Source organism: Pongo pygmaeus, chromosome 5 (assembly GCF_028885625.2).
Source record: "Pongo pygmaeus isolate AG05252 chromosome 5, NHGRI_mPonPyg2-v2.0_pri, whole genome shotgun sequence".
Classification (NCBI taxonomy): domain Eukaryota; kingdom Metazoa; phylum Chordata; class Mammalia; order Primates; family Hominidae; genus Pongo; species Pongo pygmaeus.
In genome coordinates this window covers 1,803,123-1,830,409 of record NC_072378.2, presented here as the reverse complement: position 1 = coordinate 1,830,409, position 27,287 = coordinate 1,803,123, and the positions used below count along the sequence as shown (strand labels likewise).

General features: G+C 39.1%; 1 protein-coding gene across 1 annotated transcript in view; it reads left to right on the top strand.

Moving 5' to 3' along the window:
- Positions 1–27,287, top strand: part of GMDS (GDP-mannose 4,6-dehydratase) — a 616,989-nt gene that overhangs the window by 278,468 nt on the left and 311,234 nt on the right. Inside the window, exons 5-6 of the mRNA XM_054491027.2 lie at positions 2,271–2,463; positions 3,261–3,365. Of these exons, the coding sequence (XP_054347002.1) occupies positions 2,271–2,463; positions 3,261–3,365 (298 nt within the window). The remainder of the gene's footprint in view (positions 1–2,270; positions 2,464–3,260; positions 3,366–27,287) is intronic.

The following is a 27,287-nucleotide window of genomic DNA, read 5'->3' as shown; positions in this document are numbered from 1 at the left end:
GCTATAGTTTGCTATGATTATGCCTGTGAATAGCCACTGCACTCCAGCCTGGGCAACATAGTGAGACCCTGTCTTTAAAAAAAAAAAAGGAAGTAGGCCGGGCACGATGGCTCATGCCTGTAATTCCAGCACTTGGGAGGCCGAGGTGGGTGGATCACGAGGTCAGGAGTTCGAGACCACCCTAGTCAACATGGTGAAACCACGTCTCTACGAAGAATACAAAAATTAGCTGGGCGTGGTGGTGCACGCCTGTAATCCCAGCTACTCAGGAGGCTGAGGCAGGAAAATCGCTTGAACACGGGAGGCAGAGGTTGCAGTGAGCCGAGATCGCGCCATTGCTCTCCAGCCTGGGTGACAGAGCGAGACTCCATCTTAAAAAAAGAAAAAAAAAAAAAAAAAAAGAAGTAAAAAGACAACCATAATAATGGGAGGAAAGATTGCAAGTCATATATTTGATAAGGGACTTGTATTCAGAATATACATATATATATAAACTTTTACAGCTCAACAAATGACCCAATTTAAAAATGGCTAAAGGATTCAAATACACATTTCTACAAAACCAAGATACAAATGGCTGATAAGCATATGAAAAGATGCTGAACATTATTTATTAGGAAAAAGAAAAACCACAGTGAGATACCACTTCACACCACTAGGATGGATATAACAAAAAAGACCACAACAAGTCTATGTAGGATGTGGAGAAATTGGAACTCTTATTCATTGATGGTGAGAATGTGAAATGATGCAGCCATTTTGGAAAATGGTCTGGTAGTTCTTCAGAATGTTAAATATAGTGTTACTGTATGACCCAGCAACTACATTCCTAGGTATATACTCAACCAAAGTGAAAACATGGTGAGCGAAGGAAGCCAGTCACTAAAAATCACCTATTGTATGATTCCATTTGTATGAAATATCCACGGTAGGCAAATACATAGTGACAGGGCTGTTGGGGTCAGAGTTAGAGTTGGGGACCAGGGAGTGGCTGCTGATACTAGGTACTGAGGTACTGAGTACTAGGTATGGAGTTTCTTTTTGGGGTGATGAAAATGTTCTGGGCTTAGATGGTGTTGATGATTGCATATACTGCTGTGAATATACAAAAAACCACTGAATTGTAAACTTTTAAAAGGGTGAATTTTATGGGTGTGAATTATATCTTAACAAACTGTTATTAGAAAAGAATAAAAATAACAGGCTTCCAAATTTGCTTTCTTACCTTTGAAAGATTGTGGATGAAACATACTTTTTTTCTTTTGATTTCCTGGCAGCCACAGGACCTTTACTCACAGGCCTACATGACATGAGTTTAGTGGTCTAAATAGGGTCGCTGGTGAGCAGTTGCCTGAATAGCATTTGCATGTGCCAGGGGACAGCTTCTGCTCCAGGGCACACATGCAGGACCCAGCAGTAACGAAGGCCAGTGACCTTACCCCTCAAAGGGGTTTTTCCAGGTGAGGATTCACGAGGCAGCAGGGGAAGCCTGTTTGCACTGTGCCCAGCTATATTAGCCTACGAATAAACCAGTGACAAAGATTTTGAGGCTTATTATTTTAGGGGATTTAATATTAAGTTATTTTGTTCATTATGTGTAAACAAAATAATTTCAGAAAGCATATCAGTCACACTTGTTTTTAAAAAGTGCTCTAAAGAACTGCAAAATATTGAATTATTCCTCAGCATTCTCTTAGAAGTTGGTTCATATATACATTAGCATCTTGCTGTATGCTCTGTGTCTCCTATTAAAAAAAGATTATACATTCGTGTAATAGATTACAAATTTATTATTGTACCTTTAAAATAGAAAATAAAACAACCCTTTTAAATTCAACTGTGTTCTAAAGCACATGTTCCAAAACTTCTCTGTACATAAAAATCAACTGGGGCTCATTAAAAATGTAAATTTCCTACCCCCCAAAAGATTGGCTCAAACTGAATTTTTAAGGAAGACCCCAGATAATTCTGAGGAATAGGGCTTGCCCTATAATAACCCATGCCCTAGGAAGTCCAGCCTACAATTAGGAGTAGTAGAAAGGCGGTTAAAGTGTTCTTCACATTACCGTAGGTAATTAATAGGAATTAAGATATTTTTAGCCATTTGATATTGTATGTAGATGACATCCACATTCTTATTGTGCTGTTAGAAAATAATATTTTCTCACCAACATTTCACAGTGTGTGAAATTGTAGTCTTTGTCCCTGCTGACAGCACCTTTGTGCTATGAAGCTATTAATGCAGCCCTGTCTCCGCCTGCTTTTTCCAGATTTCCTTTGACCTCGCTGAGTACACTGCGGACGTTGACGGAGTTGGCACTCTACGACTTCTAGATGCAGTGAAGACTTGCGGCCTTATCAACTCTGTGAAGTTCTACCAAGCCTCAACAAGTGAACTTTATGGCAAAGTGCAGGAAATACCCCAGAAGGAGACCACCCCTTTCTATCCCCGCTCACCCTATGGTGAGAACGCATGTGCACACCAGAGCGCATGTGTGGCGTTATCTGTGGGTGTGGGGGGTGTGTGTTTTTTCTTTCATGCTGTTCATGTCTCACAGCTGAAGTCATTTGGGTGTGAGGTTAACATTAAGGTAGACTAAAGTGACTGAACTTGTTGAGAAGCATACCTTTATACATTGCTAACTACAAGTATTTGCTGCCATTGCCTTCGGGGTGAAATTACCACCTCACTTCACCAACCCATGTTCATTCAGTCCTTCCATACAGATCACTTTAAATGGAAAATCAGACCCAATGTGATTCTTTTTCTAAACTGTTGTGAGATTATACTGAAGTGATAAGGTTTCGTGTTTTTTTATTTTCCATGAAAGTTTCCTTGAGCTCAAAACGTTAAAGACTATTATGTCTAATTTGTTTGTAAGGAGAATATTAACGAAAGACTTTAGTGATAAAATTTCAAAGCAGTCGGAATGTTAAGATCCCCATTTTTTTTCCGTTCTAATTCCTCAAAAGTTAAAAGAGAGAGAGAGAGAATGAGAGAGAATAAGATCTAAGAAAGATTCAATCAATTACATTGTCAAATAGTGCTCTGTGGGCATTACAAAAGTAAGAAATTCTTAAAATGTTTCCTGGTGAACATGATTAACTGGCATAATAATCTTTGTCTTTGGTTTTTGATACTTTTTTGTATTTCGATGCATTACAAATTATTATTTTGGCAAGATGTTACTGTTTAAGGTAGGTGAAAATCACTGTCTTTTATAATAAACTTCATTGCTTAAAAAAAATTATTCCAACAGGGGCAGCAAAACTCTATGCCTATTGGATTGTGGTGAACTTCCGTGAGGCGTATAATCTCTTTGCAGTGAATGGCATTCTCTTCAATCATGAGAGTCCCAGAAGAGGTCAGTAAATATATTAACTGAAAAGAGAATTTCAGACTTGAACAACAACAAGTTGCATGTATATTTGGTGTATGTACTGCAGAGACTGAAAAATTTCCTATCTGTATCTAATTATTATGAATGTCAGAGCAGCAAATGAAGAAATGTATACCAGCCTTAGTTTTTTGTAATTTTATTTTGAGTTTGTGGGGTTTTAAATTTTAACATTAAAAACTGTACAGTGTTCCAGTTTTACCATTTTAATTAGTAGGTCTTATCAAGCATATTTTCAACCTGAGTATTAGGAAGCTACGAATGCAAAGGAATAAGTAGTAAACTAATGATTGTTTTTGGAAATTACTCCTATTCAAATAGACTCGATTTGTAGAATCTATGTTATTTTTTGACTTTGAATCAGTTAGATATTCAGTATTCTTTCTTTACATTTCATTAAATAGACATCCAGAAATTACTATGCTTCTAAATTTATTTTAAAATAAATTTGAAATCAGTTTTTTTAACAAGATTTTAAAAAACTGACACATAACATTTTTATGGAGTACATAGTAATGTTTTGAAACAATGTGTAGTGATCAAATCAGAGTAATTAGCATATCTGTCACCTCAGACATTTATTGTGTGTTTGTGTTAGGAACATTTAAAAGCCTCTTTTCTAGCTAATTGAAAAATACATAATAATATGATAAACTATAGAGCACTGTACAGAACACTAGAATTTAATGTGTCTGTCTAGCTGTAATTTTATATTCTTCAAGAAATCTCTCCTTATTCCCCACTCCCTTGAAGTCAGCTCTTAATTTAGAAGTGTTTTCAGGTATTTTTGGAAAACTATTTGTTTGTATTGGCTCGTTGCCTTTTCAGAGTTGTTGATGAGACTGTAGCAACGTGCTAGTTCTCTTGTTCCCGGTATTAAGTTTTAAGTAAGAAAATGTGTACCCCCATCATTACTTCTGATTTACTGAAGCATGAGAAAGCTTTACAAAGCATGCACATGCTTTACAAAGTAAAAATTATCTGTAAACCTTCCAAGAAGTTTTATTAAATTTCGCTATCATTTAGATTTTTAGTCTCAGAATAAATGTGAAGTCCAATGTTATAAGTTGTTTCATGACCAACAACTAGTAAGCATATAATTTTTCAGTGAAATTTTATGTGACTATATAGCTACCTAATTACACCAACAAGTCATGAAGAAAGATTGAGTGACAGGTTTATAAAGGTATCTTTAGCGTCAGTACATTTTTATTTTATAATTGCTTAAGTTAAAAATTCCCATGATGGGCTGTTAAAGCATAAGAACCTAGCCTGTCATCACATTGCCTGAAAGGAAAACAAATTCAGAAGCAGTGAGAAACATTTCTTTAATGAATTTTGTGGTCCTGGGTGCCAGTGGTAAGGGAGAAAGGAAGAAGAAGATCCTAGCTGTGGTTGCCTGCAGCATGTGGGATGAGGGCGCCCACAGAGTCTGCTCAGTCGTGGTAATCCCTGCCTCTTTCTCACAAACATGTTCATACACATTGTTTGGGTTTCTGTGTTCTTCCTCCCTCAACTTTTCCACCTGCAAAAAAAATAAAATAAAATAAAAGTTAATTGTTGTGAATCAGGTCAGGATAGGGAAAAACATTCCTGGGTTGCAAAGTAAAAAAAGATAAATTTAAATATAACTCCCCCTAAATCTCTCTTTGTGCACCTCCTAATGAGAACTTATTTTTTGTCTTTGTGGATGTTAACCACTAACAACAACAACAAAAAAACATATTTTAAGGCCAGGCACAGTGCCCCACATCTGTAATCCCAGAACTCTGGGAAGCTAAGTTGGGGGGATCACTTGAGCCCAGGAGTTTGAGACCAGCCTGGGCAACATAGTAAGATCCTGTCTCTCAAAAAAATAAAAAACAAATCAGCCAGGTGTGGTCATGTGTGCCTGAAGTCCTAGCTACTCAGGAAGCTCAGTTGGGAAGATTCTTTGAGCCCAGGAGTTCGAGGCTGCAGCGGGTTATAATTGTGCCACTGCCCTCTAGCCTGGGCAACATAGTGAGACCCCTGTCTCTAAAAAAATTGTTTTAAAGTAATAAAAAATATTCTAAAAGTAATACTTCATTTAAAATAAAATTATAAAGTAAAAGTTCCCACCCTCGTGATAACTGCCAGCCCTATCCTAAGACCCACTGTTAACGTTCCTTCAGAAAAGTTCTATCTCTCTTTAAACATACAAAGAGAGTTCTGCTATACATATTGTTCTGCAGCTTCAGGCTTCTATTAAGTATCTTTAGGAACTTGACCTTAACTGTAGCATACACCATTTTGTTTTGTTTTATTATATGCCTGGAAATCAATGGTACCACATTTTTAACTGTATAATCAAATTATGAGAAAAAGAGATGTATGTGAAAATGATATTAATACTTTGATATGTAATGCCTACTATTTACAGCATTTCTTAAAACTTGATCATTAATTTTCATATTAAATTAATCTGACAGTAATGTTGTTTTCTGAGGAGATTTCTTTTCCAGACTGAAAATTCCATAATGGCAGGACTGTGTTGTATTCGTACATCTCCAGCTTCCAGGCAGTGCCCAATTGCTAATAAGCATTCAGTAAATATTTTTAAATGAATGAATAAGTTAATATCTCATGTTTCAGGAACACCTTACTGACTTGAAAGCTAGGTGGTCTGAATTACAGAAAAGTAGAAATTATATAGATATTTATAAATATATACACATTGTTGATTTTACTCATATTGTAATGAAAGCTAATAAATGGGCCGAGCGCAGTGGCTCGTGCCTGTAATCCCAGCACTTTGGGAGGCCAAGGCAGGTGAATCACTTAAGGTCAGGAGTTCGAGACCAGTCTGGCCAACGTGGTGAAACCCCGTCTGTACTAAAAATACAAAAAATTAGCTGAGTGTGGTGGTGGGCACCTGTAATCCCAGCTACTCGGGAGGCTGAGGCAGGAGAATGGTGTGAACCCAGGAGGCAGAGGTTGCAATGAGCCGAGATTATGCCAGCCCAGGTGACAGTGCGAGACTCCATCTCAAAAAAAAAAAAAAAAAAAAAAAAAAAGCTAATAAATGATTTTGAAGTAAAGATTCAATCTGATATACATTAATAAACAGATAAAATTCATTTTTTGTTAATAATCTTTGTAAACCTAGAATTTCCTGTGGTACTTTAAGTGAGTTTATTTTCTTAAGTTGGTTGAACATTTATACATCAGTCTCTTCTTGTTCCCTGTTATTACAGGGAACAAACCCTTTTTTCCTGCATGGTGTAGAAAAACCTTGGTAAACCTCTATCTAGTCCTAGGTATCCAATCAGCCATGCTGAATTTGTAGAGCCCAAGTTGATGCAGTTTTTGGGGGCCATATACTTTTTCTCTAACAAAGTATAATTGTCAAAGGTCCTCTCTCATTGCATGAATAACATTTCATGAGAATTTCTGACTTTCAAAAGTGGGGAATAGTATTTTTTAATCTTACAATAGGCTAAACCAGAAGTTGACAATCCAGGACTCATGGGCCAAATCTGGCCTACCAGCCTAGTTTTGAAAATAAAGTTTTATTGTAACACAGGCAGATGCACTTGTTTGTATATCATCTATGGCTGCTTTCACCTATGGAGTCTTGTAGTGTGCAGAGCCTAAAATATTTGTTGTCTGGGCCTTTAAGAAAACATTTGCTGGCCCCAGCTGTAGACAGATCCTCAACATTCAAGAAAGTTTCACTTGGGTTGATTGTGGGTTTCTCCCACCGTAGCAAGGTAGTCTTTTAGAAAGATTTCCTATAAATGTTAAAGAGCATAGTGAACCAGTCCTTAAGCAGAATTCTGAAGTGCTTTGGCAGGTTGGGGTTCTGTTGTACTTCACTGCTGTACGCAGGTAACCAAGTGCTCCAAAGGATCAAGCACTATGACCAAGTGCTCTAAAGGAAAGCTAGTTGTCAGTGACGTATGAAACCAAATAAGCTAGTAACCGATGATATATATGTAGCATAGTTCGTCCAACAACCACAACTCCTGAGCTTGGACACTTGCTCATTATGGTTTTGACTGTTTTCTGTGTCTTTTCTCTATCCCAACCATTTTTGCTTTTCTTTCTTTTTCTTTTTCTCTTTTGAAGACTTCATTTATTTATTTAGGTTTTCTTTCTAAATATATTTGTTTTGAGAACCGTGTAATACATCTGGAGATAGTAAGAATCACCTGTGTTAGCATCAGATCAACAGTTGGAAATCACTGATTTAGGGAATAAAGCCAATAATCTACGACTTTGCATCCCTCAGTCAGCCTTCCAGTCACTCTGTTGGTGAAAGCAAGAGGGTGGATGGCACTTGTGCTATAGGCTTGCTTTTTATAAAATGGGAGCACTTTAGTAATATTTACTACAAATTAATAAGAATAATAGAATTTTAGAATTAAATGTCTATAAGTCATGAAAATGTATATAATAGTATACGTTTTATGAATAACTATTACTATGTATTATATACTGATATTCACAGACATTAACCAGGTGCTTTCTTTCATATGTACTCAGTTTTTTAAAATAAAAAAGTAGGCAATCATAACCTGCATAACAAATTTTGGTAAATGATGGACTGCAATGGTCCCATAAGATTATAATACTGTATTGTAATAAAAAAGTCACATTTTTACTGTACTTTTTCTGTTTGGGTACACTTAAATACACGAGTTTAGGCATATGTTATTTTATTGTGCTTCATAGATATTGCTTTTTTTTTCTTTTCAAACTGAAGGTGTGTGGCAACCCTGCATTAAGCAAATCTATAGGTACTATTTTTTCAGGGGTTCACCTCCTGTCTCTTTGTCACATTTTGAGAATTCTCCTAATATTTCAAACTTCTAATTATTATTATTATATCTGTTACGGTGATCTGTGATCAGTGATCTTTGGTTTTACTGTTGTGATTGTTTTCAGGCAACATGAACTGCACCCATAAAAGACAGTGAACTTAATCCATAAATATTGTGTGTTCTGGCTGCTCCATGAACTGGCCATTACCACCCCCCCGCCGCCGCCGCCCCGTTCCCTGAGACACAACAATATTGAAATTAGGCCAATTAATAGTCTTACATTGACCTCCAAGTGGAGGAAGTAGTTGCAGATGTGGGGGAAATAGCCTGAGAGCTAGAATTAAATGTAGAGTCTGAAGATGTGACTGCTTTTATCGTGTGCAATCTCATAATAAAGTTTTCACTGATGAGGAGTTGCTTCTTATGGATCAACAAAGAATGTATTTTCTTAAGATGGAATCTATTCCTGGTGAAGATGCTGTGAATGTTGTGAAAATAACAAAAAAAAGGGTTTATAATACTACGTAGGTTTAGTTGTTAAAGCAGCAGCAGGGTTTGAGAGGATTGACTCCAATTTTGAAACAAATTCTACTGTGGGTAAATGCTATTACACAGCACTGGATGCTACAGAGAAATCTTTCTTGAAAGGAAGAGTCAGTGATTGCAGCAGACTTCATTGTTGTCTTATTGTAAGAAATGGCCACAGCAACTCCAGCCTTTAGCAACCACCATCCTGATCAGTTAGCAGCCATCAACATTGAGGCAAGACCCTCTACCAGCAAAAGGCTCAGATGGTCATTAACATTTTTCAGTGATAAAGTAATTTTTAGTTAAGGTTGTACAAGGCTTTTAAAAACATACTATTATTACACACTTAAACTGCTTTTTCCTTTTGTATTGTTTCTTCAAACCTGAAATTGTATATCTACCTGGCTGTTCCATTACATATCTTTATTTTTATATTTACATACATACAGTATTCTTTTTGCCACAAATTTGGATATAATGATAGCTTTCTACTGGAAATACAGCTTTACATTATCTGTAATAGAGAGTAGATTCTCTAGGGAAGAAAGTTTTGTTTATTGTCTCAAACTATTTAATATCTATGAGGAAATTGACATGTACAAAAATTTTCTTGCCTTATTACATTTCTTTGAAAAACTAAACAACGAGACTTGTCATAAAGATGTTAATTATTATATAAGTTGTAAACTATGGGGAAAATATTGAGAGGTTTTTTAATTATTTAAAAATAGTTCATAAATAAGTATATTAGTTTCTTTTCAAATATGTTATTTACCAGTAATAAAATCTACTCTTAAAGATTATGCTATAAATTGGAACATAGGAAGCAAGCCTATTTAGTAAAGCTAACAATATTTCTAATTTTGACTGTTTATTACATTAGGAGGTAAATAAGAAGAATAACTACTGTTCATCACTTATGTAATGTAACCAGTTGGGGCTAATTATGTCTTAATTCTTAACATTGGCAGAGTACTTTGGCATGCCATAAATACAAATATGGTGACCTTTACAAAACTATAAATAACACTAATATGAGTGTCTCCTAAATTAAGAAAAAACATTTTGCATGATAATTAAGAGGAAACAAAAAATACATTCTACCTTCTACTTTTAGAAGGTTAAAAAATTTAATGATTAGATTATCCCTGATTTCCTAATTTTGATGACAGTAGCTATTGTGAATAAAGGGTGAAATACACATAATATTCAGCATTCTTTTTTTTTAAATGTGATTTTTCAGTTTTCAGTATGAGTGTAGAATTAGTGGCTTAGATTTCCTGCACTAAGAACAGCAGCCTCGGTTTCTGTGAGACTTCCTAGGGTCCACGTCCTGGAGGAGAAAGCCCTGACCCAGGGGTGTGCACAGAGAAAGTTCTTCTGGGCTGCCGGCTGTCGGCAGCCCTGGCTGTCATACCCAACAGCCCTTTGCTTTCCGCAGGAGATCAGTTGAAGATTTCCGTCTTTCGACGAGGATATTTTTCTTATGTTGACTCATTTTAGTCTTTCGATCATTAGGAAAGTTTGGGCAATGTAGTAACCTCTACTTCCAGGACTGACTGAGGAGGTGATGTTTGGTTACATGAGCCTACCTCGTGGGCTGTTGGTTACCAGCCGTGAGTCACTCATAGGGATTGGCTTCATCCCTGGATACCTTTAGCCCGAGTAAGAAATCACGTTCCATGTTGACAGCATATTTCTACCATTCTCCTCCCACTCTTTTTCTTCTCTCAGTGTTTAAGAATGGGACGTTTACTCAGTCTGGGTAAAGCATTCTCTCTCCTTGTAGATCTTCTTTTCTCTTTCTTTCCATATTTGCGTAATGCCTAATTGAGCCTCTCTTCTACTTGCCATATGTAACTTTGCTCCTCCGTCTCTGACCATGGGGCCTTGCAACAGATTCCATCACTACCTTCTTCCCCCAGGAGTGCTTCAGTTGCTCAACTGTCTGTTCAAAATTTCATGAGATCCTAGTAAATACCACCAGAAAGCTGGTTTATTTTGTATTTCATTCTGAGTCACAAAGAACTTTTTAAAATCATCTCCCAGCTGAGGAATCAGAGGGGTTTGGCTGTCATCATCATTATCGTCATCATCCTCACTGTGAAAAACGTATACTCGTTAGCTCTTTGTGTTGCGTTTGACATTGTGATTTAATACTCCAAAGGTACTTTTAGAGACATTTTGACTAACTTGTTTAACTTGCAAATTTTTTATGTGTATGTGGAAATGAAATTCACGTGTACTTCTATTTTTCTCTATTTTTTAATTTTAAAAATGTGTATTAAGCCATTAGATACTATTTTTTCCTTGAAAGAGCTTCTAGGGAGCAGCCAGTTAACATCCACCTGTAGGTATTCTCCCAAAATACCCTCATAATTTGTGAAATAGGAATTTAAAGCTTCTTCCATCTCACTTTTTTCAGCGATGAGGGAACAGAAGCAGCATGAGATTGAGTTGTCCAAGATCGTGAAGCCAATAAATGCTAATACAGAGACCAGAAATAATCCTAGGAGAAGTCATGTAAATATTGTACCTATTTGTGGAAATAACATATATACGAATTTTAGAGTTGAACTTGAGCAAAGAAACCCCTGTGACACTGAGTGGGCCACTTCAGCTTGGCAGTGAAGCAAGTGGACAAGTTGGAAACTGAATGTCTCAGCTGCTCTTATCTTTGTAAAAGACCATTAGTTTGCTTAAAAGCAATATTCCTTTAAGATGTTTGACAGAAATAATTACAATAAACATAGTTTTATAATATTAGAATATAAATGTGATATGTAATAAATAACTTCTCTTGCCTGTTATCAAGAAGTTGGTAATAGGAAGAACTAATATAAAAGACATTAAAAGCCAGGCCGGGCATGGTGGCTCATGCTTGTAATTCCAGCACTTTGGGAGGCCAAGACAGGAGGATAACTTGAGGCCAGGAGTTTTAGACCAGCCTGAGCAATATAGTGAAACCACGTCCCTACCACAAAATAAAAAATAAAACATTAAAAATCATGTGGCAATGGGAAGCTATAAAGTACTTTAAATATACCCATAATTAACAGTGTGAGACTACCACAAATGGATGGTGTACTAGCACTGTTTAGATATTGAGCCATTTCTAGATGATATAGGACATTCCTCTAAATATGGGCTTCATAAGAAATCATATACATCAGTCTAAACACAGTATTCACCTGACTGAAAGAATCTGACATTTTTAAGGTTCATGAACTTGTGGTTTTGAGTTTTTGTCTTGAGCATTTTTTTAGCTGCCAAGTATTTTGCTTTATAAAATGTCTGACTGTATTTACCTTTATAAATTAATCTTCAGAAATTTTAAAATAATTCATGTAAAAATTACTTGTCAAAATTTAAGTAAAATTTTGGGTAATTTTCCTTTTTTTTTTTCTAAAGATTGTCTTTATTTGTTGCTGTAAAGATAAGATTAGTGCTCTAGAATAGTGGTTCTCAACTAGGGATGGGGAATGGGGAGAGAGTAGCTCTTTCCCCCAGAGGACATGTGGCAGTGTCTGGAGATATTTTTATTGTCTGGAGGGGGCTACTATTGGTGTCTGATAGGTAGATGCCAGGGATGCTGCTGAACATCCTACAGTGCACAGGATGGGTCTATAACAAATGCCCATCCAGTCCAGATGGTTGATAGTGGCGAGGATAAGAAACCCTGCCCTAGAATGTCATCCTTCAGAATGTTCTCACAGAATCTATGTGAATGCCGTCTGTAACAGATGAGATGAATGCCATCTCTTTTTTCGTTACACTGCACTTTTACTTTACAGTAAATTCTTCATAGAACAACAGTAGGGTCTCATTTTTCTTTACGTATCACTTTCACTTTACAGTAAATTCTTCGTAGAACTTTAGCAAACATTTACGTGAACACCAAAGAAAAACATTCGGATTCAAATAGCTCCAGGGCCTTAAGTATTATGGTCTGCTGCAGGTCAGACCCAACTCAAACCCAGGACTCTTCTAATCATTGGAGGCTGAACCCTCACCTCAGTGACCCACTGATTCACGAGCCAAGTCAAGGTGGGTTTGGGACCCTCCCAAACCTCCAAAATCAATGAACGTGTTTACTTTTTATTATAAGAATAACAAATTTTTCATTTGGGAATAAGTTGTAGAGTCCATGATCTGGCTTTGATATAAAACAACAGAACTGATTCAAGATTATCTTTCAATGCATAGGATTATAGTAATATTAGTGTGAAAGGTTCACTGCATATGAGAATTTTCCTTTAAAACTATTAGAATTCATAGGTGTTTTAGTGCTTCAGGGAATAATATAATGCATGATAGAAATTAGGTAACTGGGACTTGTTTTCACTTAATCACAATAGGCAGAAAACACTTTCTCTCTGTGTAAATACTACATATAACATGTCTAAATAAAATAATTTTTAAAAAATTACTGAATATTTGCCAGTTTGGCAAATTCAAATCATGCACTGTAGAAGTATCAAACAGGCAAACCAATATCACATACCTTAATATTTTATTTGTATTTCTAGCTATAAAAGGTGCTTTGTGGCTTTCGTAGATGAGCATCAGAGACTTAATTTATTGCAAAAAATTTTAGCAGCCCATTGTGAAATCGGGATGAAGTAATCTCCTGTTGGAGTTCAGTAGAGCATTATAGGTTTTACACAATACCATTTCTCTGTCCATAAATGGCTAGATTGTTAGCCACTACTCTTGGACCCACCAGGTTCTGGGTAGCCTTTCTGGTTGGGGCACAAAGTGACATCATCTGATTTATCATTGCATTTGTAGACTATGATACTCCATAGATGACATGTACACTTGGCGATCACAAAGCTGTCTGGCCCATGTTATTCTTTGTGGAGAGATGAGGTGTAATTGCTTAAACATAAAAGACTTTTGAAGCAATACTTGGTCTAATGCAGGTGCTGATTACCACCAAACAAAATGAAATCCCTCCCATCTCCTGAGGTGAGACTTCTGGAATTGTTAAATTGAATTCAAGGGTTTGCTTTTCAGTGTTTTGCAATGTATGTGATGTTTATGTTTGAAACCAAACTGATAACTGTCTGATGACATGTAGCACAGTTCCCCGCAATATAGCCAGGCAGTATACACAGAGAATTTGGCCACTCATCATCAGCTGTGTGCATTTGGGCAAGTCACTTACTCAGATCTCAGTTTCTGCATCTGCACGTGGAGAGGTTAATAACGCCCACCTGTTGGAGCAAAGTGCAGCTCTATCATTTCAGCTCACTGTGAAGATGATGGGGAAAGCTTACAGGGAAAAGATTAATACAGTGCATAGTAGACTTTGAAGATTTATTTCATATTTCCTTTCTCTTTTCTTCCCTCTTCCTGTATTTTCAATGCTGAAAGCTTGAGAATTAGTTTTTTTACTCCTTGCCTTCCAAAGTGAAAGACCCTGTTGGAGGCAGCTCTGTTAGTGGGATTGCTGTGGCTACTGGCATAAGAGGACAGTGAGAAATGTGAATGCTGCAGTGCCAGCCAACTGAAGATGGTCCTGAACCAAAAGCCAAGAATCTTTCAGTGTTATTGACAGATAAAACAGAGTAGTTCGCCGAGAAACCCATGAATTGCAAAAAAGATAAAATGTAGGTAGTATTGAAGAATTGCTGGAATCACAGGAAAAGCCATTCAAAACGAGATTTTGGCAGGTAAACCAGTTAACATTTGAATTAGGAAAGTCAACAAAAGACGATGAATGAAACGCTTATGGATAAATATCAAGGACGTGTGAAAGATTCTTGAGAAAATTAGTGAAATTGTCAAGTTTTTTTTTTTTTTTTTAATAGAGACACAGCTTCACTGTGTTGCACAGCGCTCAGGCTGGAGTACAGAAGTGATCATAGTTCACTGCAGCCTCGGACTTCTGGGCTCGAGAGATCCTCCTGCCATTGCCTCCTGAGCAGCTGGGTCGACAGGTGTACACTACCACACCAGGCTAATTTTTTCAAGTATTTTTTCAAGTGATACATGTATTTTTTTAATGATCCGGTAAAAATCTTACATGAAATGTATATGGTTGTATCAAAACAATTACAAGAAGAAAACCTTACTTTGTGACTAGACTAACAAAAATTACATAGATGCAGTTGTAATTTAAATTTTATTAATTATAAGTGGAAATTTTTTTTCAAAATAACATTCTTAAGTTTTTGAAATTTAGTTTGAGTCAAAACTTTCTTTTCCACTATTTGTTATGGAATATTGTTCCACTTTTTAAGTGGTTCACGTAAGGATATAGAAGGGTTCAACTACTTGGACTCAGTCTAGGTTCTATTACGTACTAGATGAACAACTCTGGCCAGTTTCTCAATCTCTCTGAGTCTCAGTTTTCTCGTCTGTAAAATGGGGTAATCATAGTGTTCACTTAAGGTTGTTATAAGCATTAAAGGAAATCGTGGAAGTGAAGTTATTAGCACGTCATTATTATTACCATCACTGCTGCTAATGTCCTACCTAGAGAAGTAAGCTCAGTTTGTGCCACCTAGCAACTTAAAATTAATAAACAGGAGGAATAAAGGGGAAAATGCATAAAGAAATATATGACTTTGTTTTCTCTGGACAAGTTAAAAAAGTTAAGGTTTCAGAGCTTGGTAAGTGATAAGTAAAGTAGGTAAGATCTGGTAAAGTAACTTATGGGATATTAAATATTAAGTGCTAGAAGAATAATGGTCTTTGCTTCTGTTGTTTATGGGCTAATTCCCAGGTATTGTTATTAGATGTTTCTGGCGTGGACAAACTCTAATGATTCCTAGAGTAAAAAATTCCCAGATTAAGCCAGATTTTATGTTTCAGAAGGCTTGCTTCTGCCTTCTATTTCTGTTGGTAAGTTTAAGATTTCTGAAAAGCTGCCAAAGCAGGAGGTACATGAGGATAACCAGCCCATGAGGGTACGCAAGTAAGGAAGTGAACATCAGTGCTGTCACAGAGAAACCCTCCTGGCAGCAAGAAAGGTGGGTTTTCAGCACAATTGTATCAGAGGAATAAGGGAAGCCCTAGTGCCCACACAGTGTAAAGAAGGCTTGGTAGAGGTACCCAGGAAACAGCTCAACCCTGGTCCCAGTGCCTCTTACGACCCTAACAGTTAATTTGTACATAGTAAATAAACCTTGTTTTAAGGAGGATGAAGGTGTTTCTCAGAGGAACACTGATAAATTTTTTTTGAGGAAGACAAAATGTAGGTTGGTGAGAACCTTAGTACTAGCATATCCCCATTCTGGCTGGCAGACGACTGTGTGGTCCCAAGTTCATGGAGAACATTTAATTGGGAGTGCTGGACATTGAGGAATGTTTCATAAATCTGCAAGCACAGGGAAATATTTCCCTATAGGAAGCAAATATTAAGACAGGGAACTGAAAATATAAGAAAAGAAGATAATCTGCTCTTCCATTCCCAGCACTAAAATGAGCTAATATACCATATGCGAAAAATGATCTATTTACTTCTTTACAAAAAATGTGCAGAACTTGCTAGACACCATTGAGTTCTGCTATATTAATTAAGATTGATGGTTATTAAAATGAAATCGCTTTTCTGAGCCAGATTTGGAGGATGGGGATTGCAATAGTTGAGTGCTCCTTGTGAAACATGCCTAGAGAGCTTCGTGGTACTCCTGCCCAAAGGAGGGCTGCCAGCACATGCCCACTGGTGGCTATTGTGCCCGTTCACTTTGAGCCTTGGTGCAGGGGCTGTACCTGACACACGCTCTTCCTTTTCTGCAGCCAAGGGCTGAGCATGCCCTGTGATCACTTCCCAGAAAGCCTTCCATACCTGCTTGATGTTTTCAGCATATCCCCCTTTCTTTGGCTGAATTCTAAGTGCATCTGATACTGGAATTTTTAAACACAAATTCTTCTTGAGAAGTGTAGAGTGCTCTTGAGCTAATATCTTAGAATTTTTAAAAGTGTCAACTTACGGGACTGTTAGTGATGTTAGTAATGATAATGATAGCATAGCAGGTGACATTTATTTAGTTCTGACCATGTGCCAGATGCTCTGTCACTCACCTCTTAATCACCATAATAAAACTATGAAGTAGTTGTAGTTATATCTGTTTTACAGGTAAGGAGACAGGAGTTTAGAGAAGTTAAATTACTTTCCCATAGTAGTGAAGGATATAGGATTTGGACTCATGCAGTTTGACCCTGGAACTGTGTGACTGTCCATTACCTTGTGCGGCTCCTATGGTGGCCTGCCCCTTCTATCACATTCCATTGCCCCAATGAGCTTTTTTCCAGTTACATCAGCTGCCATTCTTGGCCCTCTAGTTTTTCCTCAAGACCATTCTTCCTGTTTGACTTTTTGTTGCTTCTTTCCTTTCCTTATTTTTCATTTTAGGTTTGCTAAATTCTAAATTTAATTAGTAAGACAAGGAAGTGATGAAGTAAAATATGGAAGCAAATCTTTCACCTGAAATTTTGCCACATAGGTGACATAGAAACTGGGACTAAGCTGTTAAGCTGTCTTGTAACTCAGTCTATTAACTTTAAAAAAAACTGTTTCATGGTGTTTAGTTTATAGACACTATCCTGGGAATACCATGTCAGGGATACTGCTGAATGACAGATACCTTTGGTTTTAGAATTATTTATAGTTTACATGTTTTACGTGGTTGTTAAGTCCGCTTTTCTGTGATTCTCTTCACAATATTTGTTCTTGAGTGATTTGAAGAATGTTGGGGATTTTTGTTGGTGGTGTTTGTTGTTTAAAAAACAGGGTTTCACGATGTTTCCCAAGCTGAAATCTAACTCCTAGGTTTAAGTAATCTTCCTGCCTCAGCCTCCCTAGTGGCTGGATCTACGGGTGCAGGCCATGACCCCAGGCGTGAAGAATATTGGGTTCACAGACATTGCTCTCATGCAAATCAGTTAAGGGCCTCTGTAGCCGTATGTGCCTACTCTAAAGTTCAAGTCAGCCCGACTATAACCAACCACAAGAAAAAAAAGTGTGAAACTTTATCTCCTTGCATATTATGGTCTGTTGTCAGCATGTGTTAAAAACATCTCATCTAGTACTGACCAAATGCTTTTGTAGCTCATTACCTAATTTCCAGAAAGTGTACCTTGGGCTGCACTCCTGTTGCCACACAGGCTCAGTCTCTGCTGCTGCTCTGGTGAGCTTGAGAGACACGCTACTGCCTCCTGCGTGCCCATTCATCTCATTAGGCTTGTGGCTGAGAACCCCACAGTTATAAAGAACCTCAAAAAGTTATAGATATGATTCAAGCAGAGAGGCTAAGTCACTAGTAAGAAAGCCGTAATTTCTCTTCCTTGCACTTTTCCTTCCTTAAAATTACTTTATATTGTATATCAACAACTAAGGCGGTGTTTTCTGACTGGCACACAATTCTTAGAAGTCATCCTTTATTTCTAATTATGCTTGTTCTTGGAGTCTGACCCTTCTTGAAAAACTGCTTGAAGTCCAAATCAATAATTAGCAATAGTTATTACAGAGGAAGCAATGTTACTTATTTTCCTTGGGTGAATAAATATCTTTTGTATGTATTTGTTTTCAGGGTATTTCCTATATTTACTTTTCTGTGACAAGAGAATAACAGAAACTGTCACGAGAGCCAAGTAAGATTCTTGTGGAAGGAGACATGATTGCATCATTTTATGGACATTTATCTTGTCCCAATTTTCTATAAGATCAAGAATTTGAATCAACGTCTTTTGAAGATTTCGTTACTTTGCAGTCTTTATGCTGGGTGGGTATAAGCCAATACTATTTTTGTTAAGTTACTTTGAACGTGAAATTTTTTTTTTTTTGAGACTGAGTCTCGCTCTGTTGCTCAGGCTGGAGTGCAGTGGCACGATCTCAGCTCACTGCAAGCTCCGCCTCCCGGGTTCACACCATTCTCCTGCCTCAGCCTCAGCTGGGACTACAGGCACCCGCCACCACGCCTGGCTAATTTTTTGTATTTTTTGTATTTTTTTTTTTTTTTAGACAGAGTCTTGCTCTGTCACCCAGGCTGGAGTGCAGTGGCGCACTCTTGGCTCACTGTAAGCTCCGCCTCCCAGGTTCACGCCATTCTCCTGCCTCAGCCTCCTGAGCAGCTGGGACTAAAGGCGCCTGCCACCACGACTGGCTGATTTTTGTATTTTTAGTAGAGGCGGGGTTTCACCATGTTAGCCAGGATGGTCTCGATCTCCTGACCTCATGATCCGCCCACCTCGGCCTCCCAAAGTACTGAGATTACAGGCATGAGCCCCCGTGCCCAGGCTGAATGTGGAATTTATAGGAAGTGGTTCTGCTTTACTTCTTAAATGTCACTACACTTCTGAGTCGAGATGGGAGCTAAAGAGAAATTGTAGTCCAAGAGGTTTCAGTATGAGTGTCCTCAAACAGAAGTTTGAACATTGTCCTTCTGTGAAATAGCTCTATCAATTCTGAAGTAAAGCCCAGATATGATGTGGAACGATGTGGGATAAGTCATTTTTAATGCGAATAAGTCATTTCTACAAAAAGGAGTTGATTTCAGAAGATGATATACATATCTCTATATTGTTCCAAGTGTTTTTCATTCTTTCATAGACTGAATATATTGAATTTGATACTCTCTCTGTCACAACAGAAAGTTTTTATCCTTCTCACATCCCTCCTCTATTTGCCCCAGCTCTGATTATAGAGGTAAAAGTGTATACAGAGGTCCCTACAAACATGAAGGCAGAGAAGAAACTCTAATATGTGTCAGAGGAGAGACAAGTTGCCTAGTGTGACCAGATAATTTCTTTGTTCTGAACTGTAATCTGTGGTATTACCTTTATTCTTATTAGTATGCAAGTTCTTGAAAAACAAACATATCAGTGGAAACATTTAATCATTCCTGAGACTCTGGAATTATGGCAGAAGCAATAAGAGAATCAGGTTCATTATGTCCTAAATTTGTAAATGTAAAGATACCTTCCTGTTTAAACTGTGGAATAGCCCTGCTCCCCTCCCTCTCCCTGCAGAAAATGTTGATTGAACACCTCTCATGTGTTATGTACTGTGTTAGACACTGGTGAGACGCTACAGAGATAGAGTAGAATGCTTGTCTTTAAGAAGCTCACAGTTGAGGTGAGTAAACTGAAGATTGCAGTGGGGTGTAATGAGAGCAGGTAGCTTGTGCAAGGGTGATGGAGGAGCACAGAAGAGGGACAGACCCCACCAGAGGAGGAGTCAGGAAACTCTTCCACTGAGATGACGCTTGGAGTGCCAGGCAGTTGGGTAGCAGCTGTGGATACAGATGTTTCTCACAAAGAGAAGGGGCCGTCCGGAGAAGGAGAAGACACCTGTGCATGCTGGGGGGTCTGCACACAGTAGGATGTCACTGGAGAGAGCTGTGAGGGGGACAGGGCAGGAGGAGATGCTGGGGACGGGGCCAGTGACAGGGCACACAGGAGCTTCCCGCCCATTGGCAGTTTATAGCCATTGAAGAAAGAGGCTTGTGGTTGCATTTGCATTTGGAAGTCATGAGTTTTCGGGACAGGTGCAGAGCGGGAAGAGAGTCAGGGCAAAGAGAGTACCTGGTAGCAGTGACAGCAATCCAGTGAAGAAAATAATAAGGGCCTGGGCCAGATGGAATTATTCGCTGAGTTTGTGCTTGTGCGTCTATCAGGACTCTGGCTTTAGAAATGGCAAAAAGCAAGCCTCATGCTAAGCTTAAGTGAAATAATTGAAGATAGAGCTGTATGGGTGTTACCCAAGTATGGGAATAGCAGGAATGTCCGATTTCAGGGACAGCTGGAACCGGAAACTCAGATATCTTCAAGATTCTCCCTCTTTATCTTCTGTCTCCATTTTTCTTTCTGTCTTGGCCTCATCTTTTCAGTCCAGTTTTTTCTATGAAACTAGAACTAGGATCACTGCCCCTTTCAGTCTCGCCACCTTGGAGGAAAACTGTTTTCTCTCTCAACTCCATCTGGAATGGCCTGGGGTAGGGCCTTGGTCAGGTTTCCACTCCCTCAACCAGTCCCAGTAGCTAGTGAGTGGTTCTTTAGGCCAGCTTGGGCCAGGATCTTACTCTTGAATAAATCAGTGCAGTCAGGATGGCAGGGTTAGGTTACTCCCATTAGAACCATGTGAAGTAGGAAAGAGCACCAAAGCATGCTTTGGGGAATCTGCATTGAGCAGCCACCTCATTTGTGGCCTACTAGAGGCTGGGTTGGGGAGTTATTTAGGACTGCTGAAGAAACAGACTCAGAAGGACTTGATGAGCAGTTGACTAATGGAAGAGTGAGAAAGGGATCAAAGAGGACTCCCAGGCTACTGGGTGCAGGGTGAGACCATTCACCATGCAGGGCCATCCAGAAAGTCGTGTTAGCTTGGGGTAAAAGGAGAAGCGAACTAGAGCTAATGGTAATGTCTCCTGAGGTGAACAGGAGGAAGATCCGACCAGGAAGTTGCAGGTCATCATGACCAGGCAGCACGAGCTTAGCTCTCACTGGAGAGCACAGTCAGCATAGGTGTGCGAAGGTTCTCCCTCCAACTCAGGCCACCGTGTAGGAGCAGAGACAGTGGAGAGGTGAGGGAGGTGGGGTTGAGTCGTGTGGTCAGGATGGGGTGTGTGTTTAAGATTTGAGCAGGAAGAAAAGTCCTCAGAACATCTGAACTCTGCCTTCCTGCGTTGGTGTTCTCCCCACCTGCTCTCGTGTGCCCTGGAGGAGCTGTCTGTCTGGAGCTCCTATCTGCTACCACATCCTTGAAGACGTGGCATCAGCAATTCTCACCTCTCTCCTGGATCAGTTTCTCCGTCATCACTAGGATCTCTCCCTCAGCAAAGAGGCTGCTTTCATGCCCGTCTTGAAATGCAGTCCTCCCAGTCTCACCCCCTTCTCTCCTTGACAGCAGAAGTTTTCAGAAGTTGTTTATGCTCCTTGTCTCCGAAATCTCACCTCCATTCTTTCTTGAGCCCTCTCTTTCCTTGGACTTTTGTCCACCTCTTTTGGAAGCTCTCCCATCACGGTCACTTCTCTGTCCTTGTCCTTCTGACCTGCAGTCATGGTGATCACTCCCTCCTGGATACAGGCTTTCCAGACTGTTAGGATACTCCCGTGCCCTTGCTTTCCCTCACTGCTTCCTCCTCATCTGGCCTGTAAACATTATAGCATCAGTGTATTTGGTTCTCTGACCATTTATGTTTTGTTGCTAACATTCCTTTCTTGGTGGTCTCAGCTGGCCTCAGGACTTGAAATATCATCCATACATAAATAGTTCCCAAATGTGTGCCCTCAGACTGGACCCTTCTTGGAAGGCCAGGCTCATAGATTCACTGCAGTGTTAAATGAAGACTCACCCTTTTCTCATCCTGATTGAAATATTTCATGTTTATTAGTTCCCCGATAGTTTTGTTAGAGTATCGAATGAATAGAGATACTTAAAAGCTATACATTTGTTTTGATTTTGGGGATTTTGTCTTTGCGGGGTTGTTTTATTTGAATAAGGCCATGTTTCTCAAGGAGGGCAGTTTTGTCCCCCCAGGGGGAAGTTGGCAACACCTGTGAACATAATTGAGGGGGTGCTCCTGGCATCTACTGGGTAAAGGCCAGTGACGCTCCTAAACACTGCAAAGCACAGCACAACCCGCAATAAAAAGGACTTATTCAGCCTTACTTGTCAATAGTACCAAACTAGAGAAAACCTGAAACGAAGACTTACAAATTTGAATTATCTCACTGTCAGTGGAAAATGCATTGAACATTTGATACAAATAGCAAAGTAGTTTGAACATTTCTCTTTAAACACATATTTTAAATAGTTGCCAAAAGGTGGTAGCTGTCTCAGACAAATGCACATTGTGAATTGTCCTCTTTTAAGCCTGAGATTCCTTTAAACGTGCCTATTGGATTTTGAGTACCTGCAGTTAAATAGTGTTGCTCTTGGCAGGACTTAGTGAGCAAATGAGGTATGATCTCTCTCATCTCAGTCGTCTGCTCAGTCAGCCGTGACCTTCTCAGTGTCTCTTCTTTCTACACCCTGTCTCCACTGAGCCATGGCCCAGGCAGTTCACAGTGGGGTGGCCAGAGGTTACCACAGGGGAAAAATGCAGGGCCCCAAGGCGGAGGTTCATGTGGGGTTCAGAATAAATTGGAATGATTTCTCTTTTCCAATGAATATTGTCCAAACTGTCATTGTACTTTATCTAACTCCAAAAAAATCTTTAAATCAAAAGCTTTTGGATGAAGTGCTGAGCAATGGAATAGAATTTTTATTAGACAAATTTTCGTTACTTCAAGTACCATTTGGATGTGGATGGATAATTTTTAGATACGTATGTATGCATGCATGCACGCCCATACACAATCATGTGTATCTGTGTACACACAAACAATAAAAATTGCCACAGGGCCATAGGAAGTACACATTTGAAAAAGAAGTAATTTTGTGTAGTGTGATAAGTAGAACTGTCCCTAGTAGGACTTAGTGAACTTCCTGTAGGGTTTCTTCCTTACTTCTACATGCGGCATCATCAGAGGGTGTCAAAAAGAAGTAATTTTGTGTAGTGTGATAAGTAGAACTGTCCCTAGTAGGACTTAGCGAACCTCCCATAGGGTCTCTTCCTTATGTCTACGGCATCATCAGAGGGCGTCCAGGGTTGCATTTTGTTTTTAAAAATAAATCTCTATTGAAGTAATACATTGTGGAAAAGATTGTGACATAATATCCAATCAAATTCTTTAATAAATTGGCTACTATTCATGTCTTAAAGGCAATTCCATTGTTTTCAGTTTAATGCTGGCAATTTAAAGTGTGTTTTCCAAATTTTGTCAGTTTTTTTCCTTTAACGTTTGTCGTAGAAGATAGAGATGTTATGTTGGTATGCTTTATAATATAATAGAAACTTTAACATGGACTGTGTGTGTGTGTGTGCGCGTGTGTATATATGTATGTATATATGTATATATGTATATATGTATATATATGTGTGTGTATATATATATGTGTGTGTGTGTGTGTATATATATGTGTGTGTATATATACATCCTTGGGTCTTTAGGGAACACCCAGCCACTTTGATCAGTAGATAGCAGTCAAGGGGAAGAGCAGAACCTTGTTAACCTGTGCATTCTGGAAGGGGATGAGCATCCCAGGTGTTAGTATCTCCTGGCCCCCAAGAGAAACAAACAGTGACTGTCTCAGGAGGAAGCCGTCATTTGCATTGATGTCCTCTGGTCTCCAGCAAATTAAGGTTACTAAACATGAACTCTCACTAAATGCACAAGGAAACAAACCACCATCAGTCAAAGTCAGCATAAATAACAAATAATAAATAAGTCCCTCAAGAACTTCAGATATTGGAATTATCTAATTCAGAATATAAAATTACAAAAACATGTGTAAATAAAGGTGTCAAATCAGAAAAAATAAGCAAGAACAGAATGTAAAAATGCCCAGGCAGGTTTGAAAAAGAACCAAAGAGAACTTTGGATGTGCCAAAAAAACAGAGAGAGAAGAAGAGAAGAGGAGAGGAGAGAGAAGGAGAAGGGAGGGGAGGGGAGGAAGGAAGGGAGGAAGGAAGGGAAGAAGGAAGGGAAGAAGGAAGGGTTAAATGGCCGACTTAGATTAGATTGCTGAAGAACAATTAGATGGCTGTATGGAAATTAACCCAGACTATTACAGATAAGAGCAAAGAGATGAAAATTACCAAAAAAAGAAATTAAGAGAGTAGAAAGTAAAAGGAGTAGTCTAATATCCTTTCCCAGAAGAAAATAGAGTGAAAAGAGGCAATATCTAAAGAGATAGTTGCTGAGAAATTTCTAGACTTGATAAAAGAGTCACAGATGCAGGGAGCACCACGGACCCCAAGCAGAAAGCCATGTGTAGACACACTGGAGTGAACACCGAGGATACCAAAGAAAACAGGAATATCTTTACATTAACAAGAGAAAAAAAGACATTACATGACCTACAAAGGAATGACAATTAGACCAGAAATACACTTCTCCCTAGCAGAAACTGCAAACCAGAAGACGGTGGGGAAATACTGTCAGCATGGAAGAGGAGATAATTTTCAACCTTTTACTGTGCACTTAGCAAAACTTCTTTCAAATACGAGCTAGTTAATTTTTCCACATGAAGGGAACTTCTAAAGATGCATTTTAAGAAGGGAATTTATGCCACAAGAAAGATGCAAGAAAGAATGATGACAAAGGAAATTGGTAAACACAGGAATACAAACAGAATTTTCAGTCTGAAATTATAAGAAGGTGTATATTCCCCTGACGAAGGAGACCCAGGGAGCTATTTAAATTAACTGAGGAAAACTTGCAGAGCTGAAGCAGAGGGGAAACTTACTTTATCACCTCTAAATTAATCTTCTACAAATGGAGACCCTATTTGGCTATTATGCTCACGAAAGGAATATAGTTACCCTTAAAATGATGTTTAAGTGAGGAAACAATGCCCCACTCATGTTTTATCATGTATTTCAAGTATCCCCTTTTTTTTTCTTTTAAATTAGTAGAGAACGGGTCTTGCTATGTTGCCCAGGCTGATCTCAAACTCCTCGGCTCAAGTGATCCTCCCACCTCCCAGTGTGCTGGGATTATAGGCATGAGCCACCGCACCTAGCCTATTATCTCAAATATTCTAAACCTTGGTTCTTGTAGTGGGTTGGGTGGTAGCCCCCAGAAAGATATGTCCACATCCTAATATCTGAACCTATTTGGAAATGAGGTCTTTGCAGTTATAATTAGTTAAGGATCTTGAGATGAAGAGATCATCCTGGATTACCAAGGTGGGCCCTAAATCTAATGACAAGTGTCCACATAATAAAAAGAAGAGCCAGAGACACAGACACACATTGGAGAAAGCACTATTCATATGGTGTGAATGTGGGGGCAGAGATTGGACCACAAACCAAGGAATGCCATCACATACTGAGACAGCATCAGGGTTCTCCTCTAGATATTCTTGAAGGAGCATGGCCCTGTGGGATATTAGCCTTCGAGCCTCTAGAACTGTGAGACAGGAAATTTTGGTTGTTTGAAGCCACCCAGTGTGTGGGAGTTTGTTATGGCAGCCCTAGGAAACTGATACAGTCCTTAACAGTTAATTTATACTTGTTTTTCAAAAACAACAAATTAAAATTTAAAAGAAAGTTCCGTGTCTGCTATTAATAGAACAGAATGTTGAAGCTTTTTTCTAGGCATGCTTTCTTTTGTTTCTCTTCAGGGATGGCATCTACCTACAGTCATGCGTCACGGAACCACAGGGATTCGTTCTGAGAAATGCATCATTAGGCAGTGTCATTGTGTCATTGTGTCATTGTGTGAAGGTTGTAGACGTACAGTGCACTTCCACAAGCCTGGATGGTATATCCTCCTGCACACCTATCGCTGCTAGGCTACAAACCGGGACAGCAGATTACTGAACACTCTAGGCAGTTGCAACACAATGCGTATTAGTGTATCTAAACATAGAAAAGGTAAAGTAAAAATACCATATAAAGGACAAAAGATATGCCTGTATTGGGCAGCTCTATTGTAATTTTTTTTTTTTTTTTTTTTGGGGGATAGAGTCTCACTCTGTCATTCAGGCTGGAGTGCGGTGGCGTGATTTCAGCTCATTGCAACCTCCACCTCCCAGGTTCAAGCGATTTTCCTGCCTCAGCCTCCCGAGTAGCTGGGATTATATGCTCGCACCACCACACCTGGCTAATTTTTGTATTTTTGGTAGAGATGAGGTTTTACCACTTTGGCCAGGCTGGTCTCAAACTCCTGACCTCAGTTGATCTGCCCGCCTCAGCCTCCCAAAGTGTTGGGATTACAGGCGTGAACCACTGTGCCTGGCCTCTATTGTAATCTTACGGGACCACTGTCATATAAGTGGTCCATGCTTGACCTAAACGTTGTGTGGCATGTGGCGCTACATGGGACGTAGATGTGGCTCATTTGACCTAGTGTTGAAAAAGGGGCAGGTGGTGTCTTCAGGTGTTTGTGGTACATTCTGAATGCCTCCTGGTCTCAGCTGATGACTTGCTGGTCTGAGCTATTCCCTTGCCTCGTGGCCACAGAGGAGGTGGGGTTAGTCCCACTTCTGGCTGTGCCTGGTGTCTGCTGCTGTTAAAATTCACAGGCTTCGCTTTCCCTAGGTTCATGGAAGGAGTGAGCTTTACTCCTAAGTAGTCTTAGCCTTCAAGCCTCAATGCACCATATCAGGGACTGCCTTAGGGTCCATGCAGGCCTGCTGGCCCTCTTGCCACTGCTCACATTGAGCCTTGCTTCACTGCTTCCTGTAGCATATTTTATTCTTAGTGTGGATTATGATGTCATTTTATTGGTAAGAGAACTGAGAACTTAAAACACTTGCTTAAAGTAATAGCACTGACAAAAGTAGCAAGCAGAATTATGCATAACTAACGTAGTGTGTTAGACTTGGTTCTAGTAATCTACCCTGAACATTGTGTCCTTTGTCACAGATAGATATTAAAGCTGAACCTGTTTCCAGGGCATGAGGTGGCCTTCCATTTTCACTCCCAGTGCAGACTCCTCAGTGCCCACCCATGATCTGTGCTCTGGAGATCCCCCTTCACCTGGGATTTTCTTTTATTTCTTTGAGGCTCAGCTT